The sequence below is a fragment of the Dreissena polymorpha genome, chromosome 4 (genome assembly GCF_020536995.1).
Source record: "Dreissena polymorpha isolate Duluth1 chromosome 4, UMN_Dpol_1.0, whole genome shotgun sequence".
Taxonomy (NCBI): domain Eukaryota; kingdom Metazoa; phylum Mollusca; class Bivalvia; order Myida; family Dreissenidae; genus Dreissena; species Dreissena polymorpha.
In genome coordinates this window covers 101,365,592-101,392,422 of record NC_068358.1, presented here as the reverse complement: position 1 = coordinate 101,392,422, position 26,831 = coordinate 101,365,592, and the positions used below count along the sequence as shown (strand labels likewise).

Here is a 26,831-nt window from a genome sequence, read left to right as displayed (position 1 = left end):
CAAAGACTAATCTTGAACATTTTTCGCTTTTTAGAATTGTTTGTTTGAAGGAATTCTCTCAAAAACAAAAATCCAGTCTAAGCGGAAAGTCTGTAGTCAGCACTGGGACGGCACTTTACAAACATGCATTAAGCCCTTTTTTCCAAGAGAGAGACTAATAATTATTGTATATTTATTGTATATTTTTAGGACCACTCAGGCTTCTCATCCTGGGAGTTTGATGACACAAAGAACAATGCAGAAAGGGCTGAATCAGACCCTGATATAACTGGTGAAAAAAGCAATGTGCTGAACAGTAGTTCCCAGGGGACTTCTGCAAAGGAAGTGGCTTCAAAATCCCAAAATGACCAAGGTCAACAGAAGTCAAAATTGACGTCAACTGATAAACATTCGAGTGACAGTGATCGGACGTCAGCATAGGATTTCTAGATGTACAATAAATTATATATCATTATCAATGCAGATGAAACTTGTTTGAAAGTGTTTAATAAAGACATAAATATTGTTTTCTATTGTCATAAAATGAGATGATGTTATTATTTTAGAACATACATTAAATACATCAGAAATTTAATCAATTCTGCTTGTTAACTTTTGCGTAATCGATTCTGCTTGCTAACTTTTGCAAAGATTAAAAAATCACACAGCATAAGACACTTTTATCTAGTTTATTGTAAGGGGTATGATCAATTTTGGCAAAATGAATGCCTTTTATCTTTTATGCCTCCACATAGTGAGAGACATATATCAGTAGTATTGCGATTTTGCATCCTTATGTGCGTACATGTTAATGAGCCGTGCTATGTGAAAAGGGGGTTTATTGCTTGTGTGTAAAGTGTCGTCCCAGATTAACTTCTGCAGTCCCCACAGGCTAATCAGTGACGACACTTTCCGCCTAAACTGGATTTTTGCAAAGAAGAAACTTTCTGTAAACAAAAAAATACCATAAAGCGGTAAGTGTTGTCCATGATTAGCCTGTGTGAACTGTGTGGACGACATTTTAAGCACATGGATTAAACCCCCTTTTGACAGAGCAAGGCCCAAATTAATTGTATCACAAGATCTTGTGAAAGCTTTGACCAAGGATCATCTTAAGTGGCCTGCTTGTAAAACAGGAGGAAAGGAGGACGCCTATCAACTTTGATTTCAACCAGCCAATGTTACAGATTGTTTATTTGGATATTTTGCTGTTTTCAACTGTATTTCAGTCATGAAATGGTGATAAGTTTACTGACGTACACCGTCACATTTCCAGGGTAAGCTGATGTACCAGATCTGAGTGTACACACAAAGGCCAGTATGTGACAACAATGCAATCAACACTGTGGTCCTCATATTTATAGCTCAGCGCTCTCTCAACTGATCTGGCCAGCCTGGTGGGTCATAGAATTCAGAAAATGTATCTCTTAGGACACTTTTTTCACCTTTTCATGTAAAATTGATAAGAACAAATACATTTTTGTTTTGCTATGACACTGTTCTTATTGAACAATCTGAAGAGAGATACAACATGCATCATCTTTAAGGCATGGTGCAAAACAAAATGACTCCAACAATTGAAATTAATGTAAAACTATATAGACACATTCCTTGAGATGATTTCTTATGATTTCACAAATGATCGCCCACTGACAAAGAACAGAGCTCGACCAATCTCTAAAAATTTGACTTACACATGTAAGGTGAAATCAGTACAATAACCACAAGAGTAGACTAATAAACATTCTCTTGTCAAATTCTTTCACCATTGACATATTCATGAAATATAAAAAGCAAGGATATAAATTTAAATTCATGAAATAATGTCATATTATTAATTGTTAATCAGCCAATTAACAACAATTTGGAGTTCAACTGTCACAGGATCATGTATGAACAGTTTTAAAGCCACGAAGAAAAACATCTTTTTTCATTAGTTTTAATACATTTGCAATTATAGGCTTAGTGAATAGATAAGTAAGATAAATACTCTGTCATTTTCTTAGGACCATCAACACATTCATGGAATTAATAGCCAATTGACAATGGTGGAAGAAGTTCACTCCACAAACTTATGTTGACAAGCTGAGTGTGTGTGTATTTAAAAGTTTATGAGGTCCTTCTGTGCCTTAGCCTGCATTTTTGTGCGTACTTGGAGTGTGTCTCGGCATCCCTTCCTAATTAACCCACTAGACTCACGAAAGTTGGAACAAATTTTTGAATTAAATCTGCAACTTTCAGCTATTTAATTTTTACTGAAAGAATTCAATTTTATGGGAAGTCTTGTGCTATTGGGGGAAGCTAGAGTACCTGGCAGAAACCCCACCTGTCGGGTATGGTGACCACCTACCAAACTCGTATGCTTTGGGGAACAGGGATTTAACCCAGGTCGCCTAGGAGATAACCACGTTTACCAACCAATATGCTAACCAGACAAACTGACTGATTTAGTGATTCTAATTTATATACCCTCTCCTATACATTAACCATGCTCTACTTAGAATTGAAACTAATTGGAATTGACTTGTTAATTTCCATGAAACATCTAATCTTGTTTAACTACAGAAAAGTTATCAAGTTTGATGCAATGCTAAAATACTTTGTTTTTCTGAAGCATAAAAAATGTCATTTGACAGATGATGAAAACTGGATTTAAAACACAGACATATAAATTCTCTGACTGACAATGCCAAATTTGGTATGGCTGCTCCATAATGTGCAGGCTTCATCCACCAATTCACAAATGAAATAATCACAGAACACAAAACAACATAACACGCTGCTAGGTTTTCCCTGACCCACTGCCGTCTGATTGAGAGTCTGTTGGATTGGATTCCACCGTCTCTATTTCCTTGTCTATGCGCTCTTTTGCTCGTACAACCTGAGATCAAAGAAGGCAGAAAGTGTTATAACCTTTTTACCTAACAAATTAGGCATGGAAAACTATAGCATAGTTATCTGATGTCATAAAACGCACTACCAAATTACGTAACAAAATTCTTTTTAAACAAAACCTCCCTCAACAGGCTTTGTTGAATATGAGTTTTGATAGTATACAGGCCATTAATAATACATTAATAATTTGAAAAAAATGAGCCGAAAATGCCCAATTTAGTGTAAGTATATCTGGGTATGTTTTAGTATATTTCCCGTACCAGGGGAACATTGTTGTTAACTTAAGTGTACTCGGGGTACTTTTAAGTAGTACCACAGCCAACAATGACCAATCAAGCTTATTCTCTATTAACACTGACAATTGTGAAATAAGAATATTTGTTTAATGGACTGTCAATACTGTTCACATTGTTTAATGGACTGTCAATACTGTTCACATTGTTTACTGGACTGTCAATACTGTTCACATTAACTGATGTTGTTTAATGGACTGTCAATACTGTTCACATTAACTGATGCAATTACTGACCTACAGACTCAACCCTGTATGAGAACAGGGCGCTTTACTTTTCTTCCTCTTGTCAGAGTGCCTGGCTTTTTTTTCCTGAACCAAACTATTTGGTTAGTTGACAAGTTATTTTACCTATCAACTAATTTATTATTTTTCTGATTTGCAAATTATCCTACCTGGTACTTGACACATAAAACTTGATTTTGAGTGGAAGCCATTTTTTGTATTTACTAAACTGTATGAACATTGTTTCAAACCAATAACACAATATGTTATTTAGATAGTGTTTTTAAACCATTTACGGGTTATATGTGAGTCGTGTTCTGAGAAAACTGGACATAATGCATGTGCGTAAAGTGTCGTCCCAGATTAGCCTGTGCAGTCCACAGAGACTAAAAAGAGACTTTTTTTAAACAGAAAATATCATAAAAGCGGAGAGTGTCGTCCCTGATTACGCACATGCATTATGCCCAGTTTTCTCAGAACGCGACTCATATTCAGTGACAGTGACCTTGACCTCAGCAGCCGTCACATATGAAGTGTTTACGGTACACATCTATTACACATCTAGTTACAAGACAATGGCTCAAATGTATTCTTGCATAATGAGCATAAATCATTATTTTATTCACTTAACACGACCCTTAATCTTCACTCTGCCATCCAATACACAATCCCATGTTGTGCAATATGGTGGGTTCTTGTCACAAGGTATCTTAATACGAAGTTCGATGAACAATTTGATGATCTGTAACCTGTCTGTATAGCTTATATATGAAATTTCTAATGGTTATTATGACAAATTTCAATTTTAAGTTACCAAACTTGCCCTATGGTGTAATCTTTATATCTGGTATACATGTTGTAAGTTTGAATTAAATCCCTTCAGCCATATCATAAACTGTAAACTATCTCTGTCATTAACAAGGGGAAAACAGATCTGAAAAAAACTACCTTAGACTGCACATAGAACACCTACCGGGTACCTTATACTGCACATAGAACACCTACCTTAGACTTCACATAGAACACCTACCTTAGACTGCACATAGAACACCTACCTTAGACTGCACATAGAACACCTACCTTAGACTGCACATAGAACACGTACCTTAGACTGCACATAGAACACCTACCTTAGACTGCACATAGAACACCTACCTGAGACTGCACATAGAACACATACCTTAGACTTCACATAGAACACCTACCTTAGACTGCACATAGAACATCTACCTTAGACTGCACATAGAGCACCTACCTTAGACTGCACATAGAACACCTACCTTAGACTGCACATAGAACACCTACCTTAGACTGCACATAGAACACCTACCTTAGACTGCAAATAGAACACCTACCTTAGACTGCACATAGAACACCTACCTTAGACTGCACATGGAACATATACCTTTGACTTCACATAGAGCACCTACCTGTGACTTCACATAGAACACCTACCTTAGACTGCACATAAAACACCTACCTTAGACTGCACATAGAACACATATCTTTGACTTCACATAGAACACATACTCTAGACTGCACATAGAACACCTACCTTAGACTGCACATAGAACACCTACCTTCGACTGCACATAGAACACCTACCTTAGACTGCACATAGAACACCTACCTTCGACTGCACATAGAACACCTACCTTAGACTGCACATAGAACACCTACCTTAGACTGCACATAGAACACCTACCTTAGACTTCACATAGAACACCTACCTTAGACTGCACATAGAACACCTACCTTCGACTGCACATAGAATGCCTACCTTAGACTGCACATAGAACACCTACCTAAGATTGCACATAGAACACCTACCTAAGACTGCACATAGAACACCTACCTTCGACTTCACATAGAACACCTACCCTAGACTGCACATAGAACACCTACCTTCGACTTCACATAGAACACCTACCTTAGACTGCACATAGAACACCTATCTTAGACTGCACATAGAACACCTACCTGAGACTGCAAATAGAACACCTACCTTAGACTGCACATAGAATGCCTACCTTAGACTGCACATAGAACACCTACCTAAGACTGCACAAAGAACACCTACCTTAGACTGCACATAGAACACCTACCTTAGACTGCACATAGAACACCTACCTTAGACTGCACATAGAACACCTACCTTAGACTGCACATAGAACACCTACCTTAGACTGCACATAGAACACCTACCTTAGACTGCACATAGAACACCTACCTTAGACTGCACATAGAACACCTACCGCAGACTGCACATAGAACACCTACCGCAGACTGCACATAGAACACCTACCGCAGACTGCACATAGAACACCTACCTTAGACTGCACATAGAACACCTACCTTAGACAGCACATAGAATGCCTACCTTATACTGCACATAGAACACCTTACATAGATTGCACATAGAACACCTAACATAGATTGCACATAGAACACCTACCTTAGACTGCACATAGAAGGACCCTCCTTTGACCTTGTCATTGACAGCAAACAAATGTTCATAATTCTTTACTATAGCCTCTTTATCACTCAGATCCTTCACATTTAAAATCTCCTTTGCTTCCTGTAACCATAGCAACATGTTGATAGAATCAACCCTAGTTAATTTAAGAGAACAATTCTTAATATGTGACATTCACATTCATTGTGTTTCAATTATAAAAACAAACTTACCAATATTTGAATACATTTACTGAGACGGTACAGTAAAGCTTTAATATGACATATTGAGTTGTCTAATCCTAATTTTAATATAATTTTTTTTACTTAATTTGCTTTAATAGAAATTCGACACAAAACTGATCAAGTCTCACCTGGAGTGACATGCCATATGCAATATCTGTAGCAGCTTTCTTTTCTCCATGCCTTCCCCCGCCATGTCTTGCAGCTGCTTGACGACTCATTTCAAGCTCTTGGCGAAATGCTTTGGCAAAAGCTTGACCAACAATGCGTCCACCCGCTATCAAAACCGCAATCAATTGTTTAGCCTACAAAATGACATTTATAATTGAATGTAGGTCAACACAACAGCCAGGTATAAGTAAGGTCTTTTTTTCGGCTCTTTAGCAAGGGCCTTTTATAGGCCCCTTCTCCACACAAAAGGCCCTTTACCCAAAAAGAATTAAAATCATGCAATTTTCCCAAATTTTCAAGTTTACTTGGGATTAAATTGTTTCTAATCTCAGTTTTTTGTTTGATATTTTTTCCCTTAAATTGAATTTAAATTTCCTCTATTCAAGAAAAAAGCGCTGAAAAAGTATGATATCCATGACAAACATATGACTTGGTTAGTTCTTTCTTTTGGTTATAATGTCACCTTTAGGCAGTTACACATTCCAAAGTTCTGTACAAATTGATGTGCCAATCATTTTAAGTTTGATTTTAATAGAGTATGTTTTCAGTTAAATCACCACAAATTATGTGTCTGAAGATAAAAACCGATTAACTGTTTTCTACAAAATTAATCTATAATAACTATGAAATTATAAAGGAATTAGAAGAGTTATCAGGGCCTTTTCTCTCTTTATTGGTAAGATGCCATAGCTTATTTATTTAGTGCGTAAATATTGCTTATATAGCTGATTTGATAAATAAGAATATAAACTTATTTAAGTTTTGATTTAGAAGAAATCATGTTTCAAATTTTAATTTATACTGAGGCCTTTTCACATTTAGATGACATTTGAATGAAGAGTGCATTGTTCTTGATAAGCAGGTTACCTAAGACGATTCTTGGGAAGGCAGTAAAGATATCAAATTGAATAAAGTAAAACAGGACAATACAAGCATCATTTTTTTCCTTCTTTATAAAGTACCTGTAAATGGCACTTTCCCCATTTAGGAAAAAATTACAAAATGCCCAATTGCCATTCAAAAACTTCCCAAAAGAAAGTAAAGTTGCCTTAATTATGTTCTTAAAGTGCATCATCTGTGATTGAATACATAAAATTAGCACTAAAACTGAACATTTCAGCAAAAAGGCATGCAAGAGAATATTGAGATGGTTTTGCGGACTTAAATACCAATATAAAAAAGACCCAGTGTTTTTTTCATTTTGAAAATAGGGCTGGCTACCTTTGTATTGGGAAAAACCTCACTGTTTTGACTTGAACAATTATGATTCAGGTTTTTTTCCTGCCATTTTGGGAAAAGGAGTCTGGTCAAATTTGAGTATTTTTTATCGCCAAAATGGAAAAAAAAGTATTTTTTAATCAGCTAATATTGGCACATAAGGCCTTTTACTGGCCATTTTGGGATTATTTTTTTTATAGTAATAGCTTTGTTAGATGTTTATGAAATATAAAAAATATTGAGATAATAAACATAAGACACTTATTTCTAAAAAAAAAAAAAAAATTATCTGGAAATGGGCAATATTTTATAATTTCGGATTGATAACGGGTCCATTTGCTTTGCGATCCGGTCTGTTTTTCTGGCTTTTTTACATGGCAAAAAAATCCCTGTGATTGTTGATTTTTTGCAAAGAAATACTTCAAAATTGAGAAAAAAGTGATTTCAAAATTATATTTACTAAGATTCAACTTAAAGAGCTGGTTTTAGATTAATTAAATGCACCTTTGTACAATTTTAACCCCGTAACCAATAGGTGCTGACACAAAATCTTATGTTTAGAAGGAGTGCTATATCAGAAGAAGAATGTTGAGACTTATGAAAAAAATATTTTTTCTATTGCAAAACTTCAATTGGACATTTGTATGTCCAATTTGGGAAAAATATTTATTCCATTGGAAAGGGATCCACCTATAGACCCAGAATTTGAAAAACAAGAGCACCGCATAACGGGTGCCAACGCTCGGCTGCGGGTGCAGTTTTGAATAAAATAAAGCTTGTCAGATTTTTTTTTTTTTTTTAGAGGTCACATCAACCTTGACCTCTGACCTAGTGACCCAAAAATGCGTGTGGCGTGTAGAACTTATCAAGGTGCATCTGCATATGAAGTTTCAAAGTTGCAGGTGGAAGCACTTTGGTTTTAGAGCAAAATATCATGGTTTAAGCACGACGCGGACGTCACAACGAGCTGGCTATGACAATACCTGTTTTTTTTTTCAAACACAGCTGAGCTAAAAACTAAACTGAAACTCATAATTCGCTTTCATGACACATATTTTCCAATTTCATGGTTTTCTTGCGCTAAATTTTCCCAATAAGGTAGTCACTGGCACTTTTACCTACTGGGAAAAAACATTGGCAATGAGACAACATATAAACCGTAATTTATAGGCTAATTCAGCATACCAAATTTCACATGAAGTTTTTATTAGTTTTCAGTCTGACATGATAGTTTTCATGTCATTGCATAAGCCAATCTTGCCAATCCGAATTATTTATCAACTATAGAAACTCCTCCAAAATTCTTTATCGAAACGACTTTCGAAGTCAAACACAGTGATTAATTGTTGAATTGAACACATTTTTTACCAATAAATTCAATTATCTCTACATAGTTAGCGATAAATTGCTTTACCATCGTTTATTTTTGGTGGCTGTTCACCTTCAGGTTCTCATGTCACTTTCTACTTTCAGTTTGCATTTAAGCAGTGAATAATTTCGTTTAATAATTCAACAGGGACAACTTGATACACGGAAAGTGTTTATTTTACTATGTATTTGTTTCACACAAAATATATATTCTAGAAATTCACATTTCTATATAAAATAAATAAAAAAGCGACTTTTTTTATTGTACGCTTTGTTATTGGTCAATTAAGGCCTACGGCAACAACCGGACAGTGACGGACATGTGCGATTGATTTATTTATTAGCTGCAGTCTTGTCTCATAAAACCCGGAAGTGTTACGTTACTTCATTTTATTTCGCCGGTGGACGTAGTTAAACGAAATTTGACAATGCCGAGGGAAAATTTGAAGGACAAATTGGACGGAAATGAGCTCGACTTAGGCCTGAACAATCTCACAACAGTTCCTGTTAAAGAACTGGTAGGTTTTAATTACTTTTAACATTTGTAAATGTATCTAAGATCCTACTTTCAGTTTGCAAATCTGCAAATAACAGCATAGCCATAATTGATCTGTTCAACTATTCGGGTGATTATATTAACACATTAATGTCTTAATTTATTTTAAAAGTCCTAAAGGTCAATTTTTAAATAAAATATATATATTATTTGCACGTTTGTTTGCCTCCAATTGAGAAGAAACATCAACCACTGCCCGAATGATTAGTCCGTATAAACGGTGCCTTTAATATTTTTGCTGTGACGGCTCTGGGAGTCCATATGGGCACATAAACACAACCGCAGTTCTCTCCAGCTTATCAGTGAAAGGACATGGTTCCTGAAAAATTGAGGAAAGCAGAAATAAACTTCAAAAACAAGTTAAATTTACCAGGATGGCAACCTGCTCACAATCGCCTTTGCAAGCACCCTAAAAACCATGAGGATGTTTCAACACAGTATTGTTGTTGACAATTTTATGTTGAAATTTAGAACAGTGTAAACATTTGACATTGTTACGGGCTACATCACACTTAATTCATGTCACGGCCAACGAAGCTCTTTACATGTAGATTCTTTACATGTAGATTTGTGTGAGTACAACCTGAAATGATGCTCATAAAATATTTTACAATAATACCAACCCAGCGCATCAATAATAGTGTTATGTCAATCTGAGTTGTTGTTGTTGTCCCTTACCCGATGTCCAAAAGATTATGAAAATATGTGTGCAAAAAAACCTGAAATTGGCTTCGTGAAGTCTTCATCAGGGGTTTTTTTTACTAAGAAAGTGACGCCGATATTCGGCGTCTTCCCCTACCTGATTTTTTCCCCTTAAAATACAATTTCACCACCAAAAATATCATTTTTCACCAAAATATAATATTTTTTTTTCTCAAAGAAATGTTTATTTTTCCTTTGGGCATTCGACAATTATCCAAATTGCACCAAGTACAACGACCTCGCTCTCTCTCTCCAGACGAACACAAAAAATCTGGGAATCCCAGTTATTCTAAATATAGCTCTTAAATTACGTCATGTAAACTGGGCAACTAATCGTAATAATCATGTGACTATTTTACTGGATACCGGTCTTGCGGGAGAAGCGTGTTTCGTCAATTAATTACCGGAAACCAGTCAAATTTTCATCCGGGCTATATGCAAGCCAAGATATAAACGTGAAAACAGAAAAAAATGTCTCACAATTGGCATTCCTACACAAACAAAATAAAACATTCGGACTCGGAAGATACTGAACGCATCGAGGCATTTTTTAAGAAAGAATCATCGAAAACCGTTATAACCCAGCAGGATTCTGAGGTAATCAACATCGAACATTGTGAAAGTGAAAGTAGACAATCGGCAGCTGCTGATCCTTTCCCTTCCAATACTGTAGCAGATCAAGATCGTCAACCCATTCATCATGAAATTGAAATCACAAAATTGACATCGTCCCCCGGCCCCAGTACAGAAATATAGCTGAAAACATTTTCCATTATTAGATCTACACCTGCAACTTTATTAAGGACTTTGACTTTAATACGTGTTAAATGTGTTTAAGAACAAAAAAGGACAGAGACAAGCCTCTTTTGATGAGTTATAGACATTGAAATGAACAGTTTTTATTTTTTCCCCTAATATGTCTCTTTCGCACTCTTTTTTCCCCTTTCACCCAGCGTCCAGCGTCTTCCCCTTTCTCTAAAAAAAAACCCCTGTTCATATTTGGCAATTGGTGTATTTGATTTTTTGCCCCCAAATACTTTAAAGTAATTAATTGATAACTTAGTGTTGTCAATATTATATTAACTTAGGTTAAAGCCATAGAGCTGCATATGGACACTAACTAAATGTTGCATTTTATTGATAATTTATTTATTTTATTTTGGGAACCTTCAATTGGGAATATTTTTTTTTACAGCAATTTGGAAATTTGTAGATTTTTCCTAATTGGGAAAGTGACATTTTCGGGTACTAATAAAGAAGAAAAAAAAACAGATTAACATTGATAAGTTTTTGCAATTTCATTGTTCTTTAGCCCTTAAATGGGTGATCAAATTTTTCACCTTTGGAAAATAGACAGCGCACTGCAATTCTCAGCAACCCTTTGGGTTATAAAGCTGAGTGTTTTAAATTATTGTAACTACTCGACTGATATGTTGGCCCAATTCTACAAGGCGCTTGTACCTAAGTTCAGTCCTGGAGTATGCATCAACAGCATGGGATCCATATATTGCAGCTTACATATTCTAGCTAAAAGCAGTACAGTGCAAAGCTGCCAGATTTGTCAAAGGGGACTAAAAAATAACAAGCTCCACATTCCAAATGAATGCCACTCTAGGATGGTAAACCCTGAAAACCCCCCGCTGACTTCCAACTGGTACTAATGTTTAGGATTGCCAACAACCTGGTCAAAATACGAGCCAATCTTTGCCTACATACAGCTACTGTGTCCCTACAGAGAGGGAGAAATGTATGCTTTCATATCCCATTCTGCCAAACAGACCTGAATAGACATTCCTTCTTCCCAGCAACCATATGCCTCAGGAATCAGCTGTCAGTAGCAGTCTCCACAGTCCAGTCCTTGCACAGATTCAAGGCCAATCTCCACACAGAGTTGTTGTTCCATGCTCTCGCATACAATCTCTGTCACACAAGTGCGAGCTTTCGTTCTGGTCCATTAAATTTTGGCGAAGTTATGGGCCTTGGACTTTTCTCTACATTAACGTTTTTTCAGTTCTCTATAGTAACGATTTTCCGGAGTGTTTTTTTTTATGCAACGCTTTCAGATATGGAGCTGAAATTTGGTATGCAAGTCTACCTACATGACCTACAGATGACGTGTGAGTTTTGTTCCGGTCCATTGATTTTTGGCGAATTTATGGGCCTTCGACTTCTTGGCTTTTTCACACAACGCTTTCATATATTGGGCTGATTTTTGGTATGTGAGTCTACATGAACCTACATGACTTACAGATGAAGTGTGAGTAACGTTCTGGTCTATTGAGTTTTGGCAAAGTTATGGGCCTTAGATAAACAATTTTCTCTAAATAGCCGCTGTGCGGTTTCTTAGCGTAGGAGGGGGCATTGTGTTTCACAAACACAGGTCTTGTTTTGAAAGAGGTCATACAATTTAGTAGCTAAAGGACCACAAGCAAACAGGTTTTATAGTTCTGGTACTGACTAGAGCTGTTGGCTGGAGCTTACCCTTATTAAAAGTCTACCAGAGTTGTGACATATTATTGTCACAACTAAACCAATAATATGTAACTTTATGCAAGGAATCAATGTAAATCCATATTTGTAATCGTTTTAGGGTACACCATAAAGACGTTGATGTGATTAACTGTCACATGGCTACTGCATACAATATTAAACAAAATGCAGTTAAATATTTTAATGTATATTTTTATAATGACTTACTTTTTGGGATGTCCATGTAAACATCCACAGCACTCACTTATCTGAACTGAAGTATATACATGTAATTATTTTCTCTCTTTCAGGCTGCTCTTCCTAAAGGAACACACTTGGATTTGTCATGCAATTTGTTGACTGAACTTCCAGTGAGTTAATATTTTTGTTGCTGGTACACAGTTAAAGATTAATCACCTGATGCTGTTTAACTGGTAATGTCAAAGTTTTTTCTACTGGTTGGTTTTGTTATTTTGTAAATACAAATATTTTGGTAATATTTTAGGTAATAGATGGGATAAGTAAATATTTCTAAGTTAATATCTTTTGCACTCTTTGTATATGAACCTCGCTCTGTGAAAATCGGGTCAATGTATGTGCTTTAAGTGTTGTCCCAGATGAGCCAGTGCAGTATGTGTTGTTATATTCAAAGATCAGATTTTTAACCAGGTTTTCCGAAGGAAAAAACTGGTTATTAGATTGGCGAATGCGGGCGGGCTGGCTGGCTGGCTGGCGGGCTGGCGGAATAAGCTTGTCCGGGCCATAACTATGTCGTTCATTGTCAGATTTTAAAATCATTTGGCACATTTGTTCACCATCATTGGACGGTGTGTCGCGCGAAATAATTACGTCGATATCTCCAAGGTCAAGGTCACACTTTGAGTTCAAAGGTCAAAAATGGCCATAAATGAGCTTGTCCGAGCCATAACTATGTCGTTCATCGTCAGATTTTAAAATCATTTGGCACATTTGTTCACCATCATTGGACGGTGTGTCGCGCGAAATAATTACGTCGATATCTCCAAGGTCAAGGTCACACTTTGAGTTCAAAGGTAAAAAATGGCCATAAATGAGCTTGTCCTGGCCATAACTATGTCATTCATTGTGAGATTTTAAAATCATTTGGCACATTTGTTCACCATCATGGGACGGTGTGTCCCACGAAAGAATCAATTCAATATCTCCAATGTCAAGGTCGCCACGACTAAAAATAGATTAAAAAAAAATAAAAACTTACAAAGGGGGTTAATTTTTTTTGGTCATTTCAAAAGTTCAGTTTGAGTTTTCTCCCTTTATCAGATTTTTTTTTCACAATGAAAACCTGGTTTTGTGACAATTTTGTCCCTTGTTTTGCAAAATAAGCCTCTGATTTTTTTCCAGGACACATTTTGCTCCTTGACCCATCTGGTGAAGATTGATCTGAGCAAGAACTTGCTGGCGAGTCTACCGGATGACTTTGGGAACCTGACCCGCCTCCAGCACCTTGATCTCCTTGGTAACAAGCTCACAGTTCTCCCCATGAGCTTGCACCAGCTGAAGAGTCTGAAATGGCTCGATCTCAAGGACAACCCACTGGTTCCGGAGCTGAGGAAAGTGGCCGGAGACTGTCTGGATGAGGCACAATGCAAGAAATGTGCCACAGATGTAAGTGTGCAAGAAATGTGCCACAGATTAAAGTGTGCAAGAAATGTGCCACATATGTTAATTTGTAAGAAATGTACCACAGATGTAAGAGTGCAAGAAATGTGCAACAGATGTGTGTTAGAAATGTGTCTAACTCTTAGATGTTAGTATGTAAGAATTGTGCCAGTAGAGGTACTCAGAGGTAAGTATGCAAGAAATGTGTCACAGGTGTAAGTATGTAAGAAATGTGCCACAGTTTTAAGTATGTAAGAAATGTGCCACAGATGTAAGTATGTAAGAAATGTGCCACAGATGTAAGTGTGTAAGAAATGTGCCACAGATGTAAGTGTTTATAAGCCCCTTCAAAGAAGGTGACATATAGCAGTGCTCTGTAAGCCTGTGCATCAGGATGTATGTCAGAAAATTCCTGTCTTATCCATGACTTTAACATATATTGATGAATTTTTAAAATAACTGGGGCAAATGTAATAGCCTAAGATGACATGTCACAAGTAACACCCTTCTCCTTAATGCAAAGGTTAGGTCAGAATCAAGGGTCAAAGCTCAAGTTTAGCAGAAATTGGCTTAAACCTTTCTGTCTTAGCCATAACTATTTCAAATGATGGATGATTAAATAATGCACAAATGTGAACCATCATAAGATGGCACATGTAACACTTGTATAGTGCGTGAACTAAATGGTCTTATTCAATAAATATTTCTCTTACATTGCAGGTTGTTGCTCATATGAAAATTGAACATAACCGGATTCAGAAGAAACTACAAATTCAAAGAGAGGAAGAAAACAGTAAGCTAATCAGACAATTTTTAGGAATGTTATAATTTTTTGTTTTCTATGACATTGTTTTCCTGTTTTTATTCCCCCGGTAGAGTGGCATATAGCAGTTGAACTGTCTGTCAGTCCGTCTGTCTGTCCGTTGGTCTGTCACTCTGTCCGTCCGTCCGTCTGTCCAAAAACTTTAACATTGGTCATAACTTTTGCAATATTGAAGATCTCATGGAGCTGCACATTTTGAGTGGTGAAAGGTCAAGGTCATCCTTCAAGGTCAAAGGTAAAAAAAACAAATCCAAGGGAAGTAACAAGCTTTAAAGGGAGATAAGTGTAGTCCAGACAACACAACGCCCCGACATGGTGATCTGGTCGGCAAAGGACAAGTGTCTGGTGATGGTTGAACTCACAGTTCCTTGGGAGTCGCGCTGTGATGAGGCGATGGAGAGGAAAACAGCAAAATATGCTGATCTGCAGAGGGAATGCAAGGAGAAGGGGTGGCACACGTGGCTATTCCCAGTGGAGGTCGGCGTCCGAGGCTTTCCGTCAAAGTCTCTCTGGAGACTTTTCACTGCACTTGGCCTGACAGGAAGAGACAGAAAGCGAGCGGTCAACAGACTTGGGGATGCAGCGGAGAGAGCATCGAGATGGCTTTGGCTGAGGAGAGAAGAGAGGAGCTGGCAGCCGTCTACTGACACGTAGGGGAATGATCAACCCCTGCGGACCCACCACCAGGAGAATGTATCGAGATTAATGGGTCGAAACATTCAGTGATCGGTGGCTCTCGACTGAGGATGTCAGTAGTCCAGCAGTTTAACGACTGTTTACATCTCATTCCACATCTGGTTTACCAGTGACTTCTAGGAAAGACTGGATGACAACCGAGAATAGAACGGTGACGCTGGAAAGACAGATGACCACCAGGAAAGCCTGGGAAGGGCACGACGGGTTGGCAGCCCGAAATGCAGTTCCTGTGAAGGAACAACCACAAAATCAGCTACAGACTCACACACAGAAGAATACCCCCAGAGTCTTCCGAGAGGGGGGGAGGATGAGAGACTCACAAGGTCGGATACACCGATGACGACTAGGCTTGTACAACGGACATTGACCGGAGAAGTAGCAGTAGTGAAGTGTGGCAAATGTGACAAGATCTGCAAGAATCTAAGGGGACTGCGGATACATCAAGCCAGGACTGATTGTGGGAAATCAGACACCCAGACGCAACGCTCAGGTGGTACACCTGGTGAGACGTTGGAGGATCCAAGTCTGGAAGAATCCCATATAGAACTAGGAACCTCTACGCTTCTGAGAATCTGGTTTCAAACACCCAGGGCAGGCAGCAGGAAGAGGACGACCATGACCCTCTTCTTGATCTGCTTCCCCCACTGGACGATGACACTCCAGCACATGCAGAACCAGCACCACAAGTACAAACAGCTCCGGGAGATGATGAGAAGAGGCGCCCGCGAATAGCATGGCCCAAGACGACAGACCGGCGAGCGTGGCAGGAGCTAGATCGAGACGTCTCCGCTATACTGGAAACAACCCTCCAGGGTCCAGCTGACCGAAAGATAAGAGCAATGACAGGCCTCATTTATACTGTAAGCAAAGAGAGGTTTGGCTTGGCTGAGAAGAAGCCAGAGAAGCCAGCACCAATCATCAGCAGAAGACAGAGGCTAATCAAACAGACCAGAAAGGAGCTTACAAGTGTAAAGAGGCAGAATAGAAAAGCCAAGGAAGAAGAGAAAGTAGGACTCCAACAGTTACGAAGCACTTTACGAGAGAAACTGAGCACTCTCAACAAGGCTGAGCAAACAAGACAGAGGAAAAGGAAGAGGGAGAGACAGAGAGCTAGATTCATCCAGAATCCATACCAGTTCTCCAAAGACATCCTTGACAACGAACGATCAGGAACATTAGAGAGCAGTATGGAGGACATAGAACAGCACTTACGCAATGTCCACAGTGATCCTGCACGGGAGGTTCCACTGGGTGACTGTTCAAGGCTAGAACCAGAAGACCCACCAGAAACTCCTTTGGACACAAAGGAGCCATCATTGTCTGAGGTACAGCACGTAGTGAAGAAAGCGAGGACAGGCTCAGCCCCAGGCCCGAATGGCATTCCTTATCGTGTCTATAAGATGTGCCCTGGCATTCTTCGGAAACTATGGACCCTACTTAGAGTTATTTGGAGAAAGGGCAAAATCCCGGATTGCTGGAAGAGAGCGGAGGGAATATTCGCCCCAAAGGAGAAGGACTCGAAGGATATTGGTCAGTTCCGGACCATTTCTCTGCTCAACGTAGAGGGGAAGATATTCTTTGCAGTCCTAGCCAAGCGACTGACAACGTTCCTTACTGACAACAACTACGTTGATACGTCAATTCAGAAGGGTGGAGTTCCCGGATTTTCAGGCTGCGTCGAGCATACCAGTGTTCTCAGCCAAGTGATCCGGGAGGCACGAGTGAACCATGATGACCTGACTGTAGTGTGGCTAGACCTTGACAATGCTTATGGATCAATACCCCACAAGTTGATTGAGAAGGCACTTGAGCAGTATCATGTACCAGAACACGTTTGTAATCTGGTAAAAGACTACTACAGAGGAATTAAGCTACGCTTTGCTGTGGGAGACAAGACAACAGCATGGCAAAGCTTGGAGAAAGGCATTGTCACAGGTTGCACAATCTCTGTGGTCCTGTTTGTGATGGGTATGAACCTCATCATCAATGCGGCGAAGAGAGAGACACGTGGTCCAAAAGCAGCAACAGGAATCTACCTACCTCCAGTTAAGGGATTCATAGATGACCTCACTCTGACAGCAAAGACCCACATTCAAGCAAGGTGGATGCTTTCGGCCCTAGAAGAGGCAGCAACTTGGTCCAGAATGAGGTTCAAACCCAGAAAGTCCAGAGCACTTGTTATCAGGAAAGGCCAACCAACCAAGAAATTCAATCTGACAGTGCAAGGTGAGGACATACCATCGATAATGGACAGCCCCATTAAATGCCTTGGGAAGTGGTATGATGCTACACTCCAAGATGGGAACAACATCAAGCGCATCAAGAACCAGCTCACTGAAGGGCTGAAGCAGATTGACAAAAGCGGACTACCTGGCGAATTCAAGGCCTGGTTATTCCAGAATGGACTTCTCCCACGACTGATGTGGCCACTGATGCTTTATGAGGTGGCAACAACAGTGGTGGAAGGACTGGAGAGAACCATTAGTAGGCATTTGCGAAAGTGGCTTGGCGTACCACCCAGCTTCAGCAACATTGGACTCTAATGGACGATCAAATCAACTACAGCTCCCATTGAGTTCGTTGGTGGAGGAGTACAAGGTGGCAAAGGCCAGACTTGTCATGACGCTGAAGGATTCAAGGGATGACATGGTCCGAAGAGCAGGTGTTGAGACCAGGACGGGAAGAAAGTGGTCCGCTAGCCAGGCTGTAGCGCAAGCCGAGAGCCGCCTGCGACACAAAGACATTGTGGGAACAACGGCAGTGGGAACACAAGGTCTGGGCTCTGCGGAGACGAGGAGTTGGAAGAAGGCGGACAGTAGGACAAGGAGGGAGATGGTCCAGGCAGAGGTACGTCTGGCCGAAGTAGAAGATCGAGGCATAAGGGCAGTGGCAATGGCGTGCCAGGGTGCTTGGACAAAGTGGCAGACTACAGGAAAGAAGATGACATGGGCGGATATCTGGCGTAGCGAACCTCTGCGCATCAGTTTCCTGCTCAGGTCAGTCTACGACCTGCTACCTTCACCAGCAAACCTGCACAGATGGGGAAAACGTGACGACCCAACCTGCCAACTTTGTGGAAAGATAGGCACGCTAGAGCATACACTATCATCTTGCCAGACAGCCCTTACACAAGGAAGATACAGGTGGAGACACGACAAGGTCCTCCAAGAACTGGCAGACATAGTGGAAAGGGAGAGGCGAAAGAAGAGGACTGTGAAAGAGACCAGGAAGATGCAGTTTGTAAATGAAGGGGAAACCACCAAGAAGCAGCAGGCGCAAGCAGCATCGATCCTAGATCGTGCGCAGTCATGGGAGATGGTTGTTGACCTGAAACGCAGGCTGGTTTTCCCAAGTATAGTCCAGACAACACAACGCCCCGACATGGTGATCTGGTCGGCAAAGGACAAGTGTCTGGTGATGGTTGAACTCACAGTTCCTTGGGAGTCGCGCTGTGATGAGGTGATGGAGAGGAAAACAGCAAAATATGCTGATCTGCAGAGGGAATGCAAGGAGAAGGGGTGGCACACGTGGCTATTCCCAGTGGAGGTCGGCGTCCGAGGCTTTCTGTCAAAGTCTCTCTGGAGACTTTTCACTGCACTTGGCCTGACAGGAAGAGACGGAAAGCGAGCGGTCAACAGACTTGGGGATGCAGCGGAGAGAGCATCGAGATGGCTTTGGCTGAGGAGAGAAGAGAGGAGCTGGCAGCTGTCTACTGACACGTAGGGGATTGATCAACCCCTGAGGACCCACCACCAGGAGAATGTATCGAGATTAATGGGTCGAAACATTCAGTGATCGGTGGCTCTCGACTGAGGATGTCAGTAGTCCAGCAGTTTAACGACTGTTTACATCTCATTCTATTTATCATTTGGCAGGTACAGATCATTTTCACAAGGGAAGTAATATTTTTAAAGGGATATAATAAAAAAATAAACATAAATCAAAGCGGTGCAGTTGGGGGCATTGTGTTTCTGACAAACACATCTCTTGTTAAAAACAAAAAAACATACATATAAACTTTACAAAAAGCATATGCGGAATAAGAAAATTTTAGTCTTACATGTGTACGAATACATTGTTAGTGTATGTTTATGAAATTAATACAGTTCCACATTCCAAGTTTATGAGTGTTTTCTTCAGAACTCAAGGCTGCAGGAGAAGCACAGTTAGAAGAGGAAAGGAGGAGGATAGCTGAGGAGAAGAAGAAGAAAAAATGGGATAAAAAGCAGGCACAGAAAGCTAAGAAGACTGGGTCAGAGACACCCGAACAACATCGCCCTAAAGCAGGTATGGGAATGTGTAAACCATGATCCTGTTAGCTGTGTTCTGGGAAAACTGGGCTTAATGCATGTGTGTAACGTGTTGTTCCATATTAGCTTGTGAGGTCCACTAAGGTTAATCAGGTACATCACTTTCCGCATTTTTACTGGAACTTTTTATTTGAAGAAAGTTGTTTCTAAATGAAAATCCTGCTTAAGCGGAAAGTGTCATCTGCACAGGCATATCTTGGAGAACACTTTATGCACATGCATTAGGCCCAGTTTAGGCAGAACATGATCCCATTCGGTATGAAAAACACCAAATACTTGCTATCATTTAAAGCTTTATTGTATATATATTTTATTATACCCCCACAAAACGAAGTTTAGGGGGGTATATAGGAGTGAGCTTGTCGGTCTGTCAGTCGGTCCATATTCAGTGTCCGCTCTCTTATTCAAGTTGTTTTCATCCGATCTTCACCAAACTTGGTCATATGTTGTATCTAGATGCTGTGTAGGTCAAGTTTGAATATGGGTCATGCCGGATCAAAAACTAGGTCATGGGGTCACTTAGTGCGTTTTAAACATTGAGCATGGTGTCCGCTCTCTAATTCAAGTAGTTTTCATCCGAGCTTAACCAAACTTGGTCAGAAGTTGTACCTAGATGATGGCTAGGTCAAGTTCGAATATGGGTCATGTTGGATCAAAAACTAGGTCACGGGGTCACTTAGTGTGTTTTAAACATTGAGCATGGTGTCCGCTCTCTAATTCAAGTAGTTTTCATCCGATCTTCACCAAATTTGGTCAGAAGTTGTATCTAGATGATGGCTAGGTCAAGTTCGAATATGGGTCATGCCCGATCAACAACTAGGTCACGGGGTCACTTAGTGCATTTAAAACATTGAGCATGGTGTCCGCTCTCTATTTCAAGTAGTTTTCATCCGAGCTTCACCAAACTTGGTTAGAAGTTGTATCTAGATGATGGCTAGGCCAAGTTCTAAAATGGGTCATTGCAGGTCAAAAACTAGGTCAGGGGGTCACTTAGTGCGTTTTAAACATTGAGCATGGTGTCCGCTGTTTTTTGTGAAGACAACATGCAAAATATTCTGTGTTTATGTGGTGGTGGGGGTATTCGTCACCTCAGTGACAAAGCTCTAGTTTTCGATACCACTGATTTTAGAGCTTTTTAAGATTTTTAGAAAGGTTAGGATAAAATAAGGAAGAAGTGCTCAAGTAAAACTTGGCTTAATGAATGTTTGTAAAGCACAGGCTAATCAGAGACCACACTGCCTAGACTAAATTTTTGTCAAGGAGAAACCTCATTTAAGTAAAAAATTCCATAATTAAAAAAAAGTAAACCCCACTTTCATGGCAGGTTTGTGGCTGCCTGGCTGGTCACTAATGCCATTGGGACCGAAGTGGAGTTAACTATTTCTTATATTACACCGAAGAGTGTCCCCTGTATCATTGTACAGTGTTGTAGCTACCGGCTTTCCGTACTTTTATTTTTCATGCAACTGAATGCGCAAACGATGGCGTATATCGCGTGACGTCACGTAGTTTCTCTGACGAAACATTCCAGTTGAAGTGTAATTCTCTGGATGTTAAGGACATGTCGGACGTGGTGTTTTTTAACAGTTAGTTATTTGTTTAAGGCATCGAACGAATGCAAATTGTATTTCGAATTGTGTGTTTATCATACATAATGTAAACTTCGATAGGTATACAATAAAATAGTGTGATTTAAAATAAGTTTCGATAAAGGGATGGAAGAATAGAAAATGGAATTGAAAATAGTTTCGACTTTATTGTTATAAACATTGGATAAACGTTGGCATTGAGGTAAGCGTGTCATTTATTCTAAATTAAGTTTTTGTTTACTCTTGTTAAAGCTGAAATAGTGTCAATGTTGTTCAATAAAACGCTTCAACACAGTGTACATTTAGTGGTGTGTAACCCCGAACGGTCCATATTCAAAAAATAGTGACCATTCCATATACTCTTAGGTTTCTCTATCGCATTTTACAGACTGAAACCCGTCATAGAGATAGGAAGGACCAATACCTCTGAGGTGTTATATTAGGGGACAGTGTTGTCCCTGATTAGCCTGTGCAGACTGCTTAGGCTTATGTTTGGTGACACTTTAGGCCCATTCATTAAGCACGTTTTCTTAGAGCATGACTCAAGAGTTTTTTGTTTTTATGCCTCCCTTCGAAGAAGAGGGGGTATAATAATGCCCCCGGATCGAAAGATCGGGGGTATATTGTTTTTGGCCTGTCTGTCATTATATGTGTCCGTGTGTCCCAAAACTTCAACCAAAACTCTAACCTCCTTCATAACTTTTGCAATATTGAACGTAGCAACTTGATATTTGGCATGCATGTGTATCTCATGGAGCTGCACATTTTGAGTGGTGAAAGGTCAAGGTCAACCTTCAAGATTAAAGGTAAAAAAAAAACTCAAAGCGGCGCATTAGGGGGCATTGTGTGTCTGACAAACACATCTCTTGTTTTTTGCTGGATATTGGTCGGTTGGTCAGTCTGTCGGTAGACTAGTTGGTTTCTGATCAATAGCTTGTCAACGAATTGACTAATTTCCTTGATACTGCACATGTGCATTGGCCTTGGACAGTAGATGAATCCTACAGAAATTGGGGTCACTAGGTCGTAGGTTACAGTAATTGTGAAAATCATTTAAGATCAATAACTGGTCAACAAATTGTCCGATTGGCTTGATACTTCACATGTGGATTGGCCTTGGACAGTAAATGACCCCTCTTAAAATTGTGGTCACTACATGTAGGTCAAAGGTCACTGTCACAATAAGTGTGAAAATAGTTTCCGATTAATAACTCGCCAACGAATTTACTGATTGGCTTGATACTAAACATGTGCATTGGCCTTGGACAGTAGATGACCTCTGTAGAAATTGGGGTCACTTGGTCAAAGGTAAAGGGCTTTGTCACAATAAGTGTGAAAATTGTTTCTGATCAATAACTTATAAACAAATTGACGGATTGGCTTGATGCTTCACATGTGCATTGGCCTTGGACAGTAATGACCCCTATTAAAGGGGTCAAAGGTCACTGTGAAAATAAGTGTGAAAATCATTTCCAATCAATAATTTGTCAACAAATTGACCGATGGGCTTGATACTTCACATGTTCATTAGCATTGGACAGAAAATGATCACTAGTTATAATACTATAATATTCTCAACCAATTTTCTATCACAACAATTAAATAGAAGTGCATAATTCTGTGTTTCCTAATAACTTATTTAAATGGATAAGTCACACTTACATGATAAGATTAATTCCTATGATGAGTTTTTTTGCAAAAAATCCTGTGTCAAGGCCCTGTTTTGGGGGCTGTTTGTCTCCGACCGCAGAGCTCTTGTCTAAGACAAAGTGACCTAATGTGATGTACATGTGTTTTCAGTTGAACCTAAAGCTGCTGCTGTTAAACAGCCCAAGAAACGTCAAACACAAGGTACTTGTTTGAACATGCAGGATGCATTGTTTCTTGAATATTACAAAATATTTACAAATTGCTTAGTATTTTGTTTGTTTTGCTGCTCATTTGTCACTTATTTATTGAAAGCTACCAACTGGTAAAATGAATAAGTCAATAACAACAGCTGTTGCAGTAAGCTTCTAGTTTTACATCTTAATTAAATACATAAAAATATTAATATATTTTAGAGATCTATTCACATTTATACATATGTGTTTCATCAATTTTGTTTGCACAATTGGGAAAAGTACTGGTACCAGCCCAATTGGGAACAATGTGCGAGAAAACCACTCAAATTGGGAAAATTCGTGTTGTGCAGTCATTTTGGAAAATAGGTTTATTTGATATAACTTAATGTTGCATTTTATTAAAAAAATAATATTTTTATTTAACCTTCAATTGGGAATGTTTGACAGCAATTGGGAAATTAGTTGTTTTTTCCTAATTGGAAAAGTGCTGTTTCCGGTACTTTATTAAAAGGAAAAAAATCGCTGTGTTTTTCGTTTTCAGAACAAAGCGCGGGTTGCTGTTTCAAACTATTGTTCAGTATATGTCTGAGCCTAGCTCTCCTTGTATCAACATATGGAGGAATAATAATCTACTGTCAGAACTATGACAGTGAGTTCTGTAATATCATAGGGTACGAAGAACGTATCGTTCCATTCACACGGACATACGTCACTCCCTATGCAATGCAAGGGAAAGAATATCTGGTTATGGCAGGAAAAGAGGTTGAAAAAGTGTATCAAAACGTCAATGTTTGGGCCCAGGAAAATGTACCAAAGTATGTGGCAATTATGAAAGAGAAATGGAATGACCTCTGTATTTTTGCTATCAATCAGTATGAGAAGTTCACAGGAAAAGATGAGGCCACTGCTAAACCAACCACTTCAAAACCAACGACCACTACTACAACCCTAAACCTCCAACCACTACAACAACACACCTAAACCACCACCACTACTACAACAACAACAACACCGTAAACCACCAACCACTACTACAACAACGACCTAAACCACCAACACAGCTATCTACAACAACACACTAGACCAACAACCACCACAACAACAACAAACATCCTCAACCACCAACCACTACAACAACACAACCCCTAACCTCCAACCAACAACCCACCACTCCACCACCACCGACAACAACAACCCTCCACTCCACTCCCAACAACTACGACTGACAACCACCCCACACCTCCAACAACAACCACCACAAACAACCACCCCACCACCACCCAACAACCACACCACAGAGCAACCACCCACACACCACCACCAACCACCACAACGACACCCCACCCCCACCACAACCATCCCCACCACATACAACCACCCCACCACCAACAACCACTACAACAACACCCCACCACCAACAACCACTACTACAACCACCCCACCACCAACAACCACTACTACAACAGCCCCACCACCAACAACCACTACAACAAAAAACCCACCACCAACTACTACAACAACCACCCCACCACCAACAACCACTACAACAACCACCCCACCACCAACTACTACAACAACCACCCCACCACCGACAACCACTACTAAAACAACCCCACCCCCAACAACCACAACAACAACCACTCCACCACCAACCACAACAACAACCACCCCACCACCAACCACAACAACCACTCCACCACCGACTACTACTTCAACCACCCTACCACCGACAACCACAACTACAACCACCCCACCACCAACAACCACTACTACAACTACCCCACCCCCAACAACCACTACTTCAACCACCCCACCACCAACTACAACAACAACCACTCCACCACCACCAAAACCAACCCAAAAACCTACAACCACAGCAACAGAACCAATCAAGGCCCAACAATCTACAGAAACTGAATCATCAAACCTTAAACAGGGTACTATTAAAGGTGGGAGGCAGAATGTAGATGCCAGTGATGATGGCAATGTTGTGAAGGGAGGTCAGCGTAATAAGGATACTGTGTGAAAACCAATTAAAGTGATGCTATTGTAGTCACAGTTGAATGTGTGAAGTATCACTATGAAGTTAACGCCAGTAATGGTTTTTCATATCTTCAGCAGATCTTCCAATACAAATTCAAATATTTGTTTGCATAGCCTCCTTCTATGCTGCGTACAGCATATTTTGAAGAGATGAAAGATTTTGAAGAATGAAAGTGTAGATAAGGAATACCATGCAAGCTTTGTTAGAATGTTTGGCAGTTATAATGTAATTGAATGTTATATGCTTTGTTATGATGTTTGGTAGTTATTACGTAATTGAATGTTATATGCTTTCATGACTTAAATAAAATTTGGATTGGTTTGTAACCAATTACTGCCTTAATGAGTTATAGTTTTAATGAGTTAAAGTATTTGAATAATCATCAAATATATATCAAGGTTTATCATGCCTATGGGCTTTAATATTAATGCAAGAGGAACAAGGTCTGGTATTACATAGGAGCTTCCTGTGTGTTGTTATCCGAGTGTTTGATAAGTCTTTCCTAGAGATAGGATCCACAAATGTACACGCTGCTGCTGAACACTTTCCCACTCAGAAGCAAAGTGAAAATGGCTTTGTGCAAACAGCATAAAACCAGAACAGCCTGCGAGTAACTCGCAGTCTGTTCAGGTTTTATGTTGTTTGCTGCTCATCAGTATCTTAGGGTGGAAATGAAGCCTTTAAAACTTAAATATATAAAGAAAGGACTTAAATTTAATTTGATTTTTTAAAGGACTTCAAATGCATCAAAGTGCGTTTCAGAGTGGTAAAGGGTTACACATGACATGTAAGTGTATCACGTGGATCTGTGAAACTACTTGATTTTACAGATATTTCATGTTTTATTTAATGCTCAAAGTTGATTAGCTTAAATGTTCATAATAAAATAATATACTTGATTTGTGTAACTTTGTGAAAGATATAACATTTTTGACAGAATAAATATTATTGTATAAGTATACATACATTAATATATTTTGTATTGTAAATATATTTAGTATCTGTACATGCATTTCAGTCAGGGTTTGGTGTTCAATATTTTCATGTTAATGATGACATTATCTAGATGTTGTTATAAAATTTAGGTTGTTATTATGTCTGCTTTAATTTTGAAGATTTGTTATCACCGTGTGTTCATCACTTTCCTTGAATGTTTTACCTTAAAAGTGTGACCTTGAATGTGTTAGGTACCATGCATGCATGTGTTGGCAGACAATATCTTTAATTTAGAGACTGCAGTTGCAGTATTTTGATAGACTTCTATGTGGAGTTTTACATAATTGCTGTGAACTTATCTTTAAAAGAGCAATAGTGG

The 26,831-nt window shown here is 39.3% G+C and overlaps 4 protein-coding genes across 12 annotated transcripts in view; 3 read left to right on the top strand and 1 right to left on the bottom strand.

The window, feature by feature from the left end:
- The window catches only part of LOC127876347 (probable cysteine--tRNA ligase, mitochondrial), a 33,182-nt gene extending 32,530 nt beyond the window's left edge, over positions 1-652 (top strand). For all 9 annotated transcript variants that reach the window (XM_052421450.1, XM_052421456.1, XM_052421454.1 and 6 more), the window contains one exon: positions 190-652. In XM_052421450.1, the coding sequence (XP_052277410.1) occupies positions 190-420 (231 nt within the window). In that variant the 3' untranslated portion in view covers positions 421-652. The remainder of the gene's footprint in view (positions 1-189) is intronic.
- A 504-nt stretch (positions 653-1,156) lies between these two features.
- LOC127876351 (mitochondrial import inner membrane translocase subunit Tim16-like) lies at positions 1,157-9,022 on the bottom strand. The gene is made up of 4 exons (XM_052421462.1): positions 8,892-9,022; positions 6,220-6,393; positions 5,847-5,969; positions 1,157-2,860 (listed from the first exon to the last, which is right to left on the bottom strand). The coding sequence occupies exons 1-4, from the start codon at positions 8,892-8,894 to the stop codon at positions 2,762-2,764; spliced, it is 399 nt and encodes a 132-aa protein (XP_052277422.1). The 5' UTR covers positions 8,895-9,022; the 3' UTR covers positions 1,157-2,761.
- Positions 9,023-9,180: 158 nt separating this feature from the next.
- Positions 9,181-24,523, top strand: LOC127876349 (leucine-rich repeat-containing protein 59-like). Its single transcript, XM_052421461.1, has 7 exons — positions 9,181-9,363; positions 12,884-12,943; positions 13,953-14,216; positions 14,931-15,003; positions 19,870-20,016; positions 23,429-23,479; positions 24,014-24,523. The coding sequence occupies exons 1-7, from the start codon at positions 9,274-9,276 to the stop codon at positions 24,451-24,453; spliced, it is 1,125 nt and encodes a 374-aa protein (XP_052277421.1). The 5' UTR covers positions 9,181-9,273; the 3' UTR covers positions 24,454-24,523.
- On the top strand, positions 15,031-19,780 carry LOC127876352 (uncharacterized). The gene is made up of 2 exons (XM_052421463.1): positions 15,031-15,510; positions 19,276-19,780. Exons 1-2 carry the CDS (start codon positions 15,346-15,348, stop codon positions 19,450-19,452), a joined length of 342 nt encoding a protein of 113 aa, XP_052277423.1. The 5' UTR covers positions 15,031-15,345; the 3' UTR covers positions 19,453-19,780.
- Positions 24,524-26,831: the final 2,308 nt, after the last annotated feature.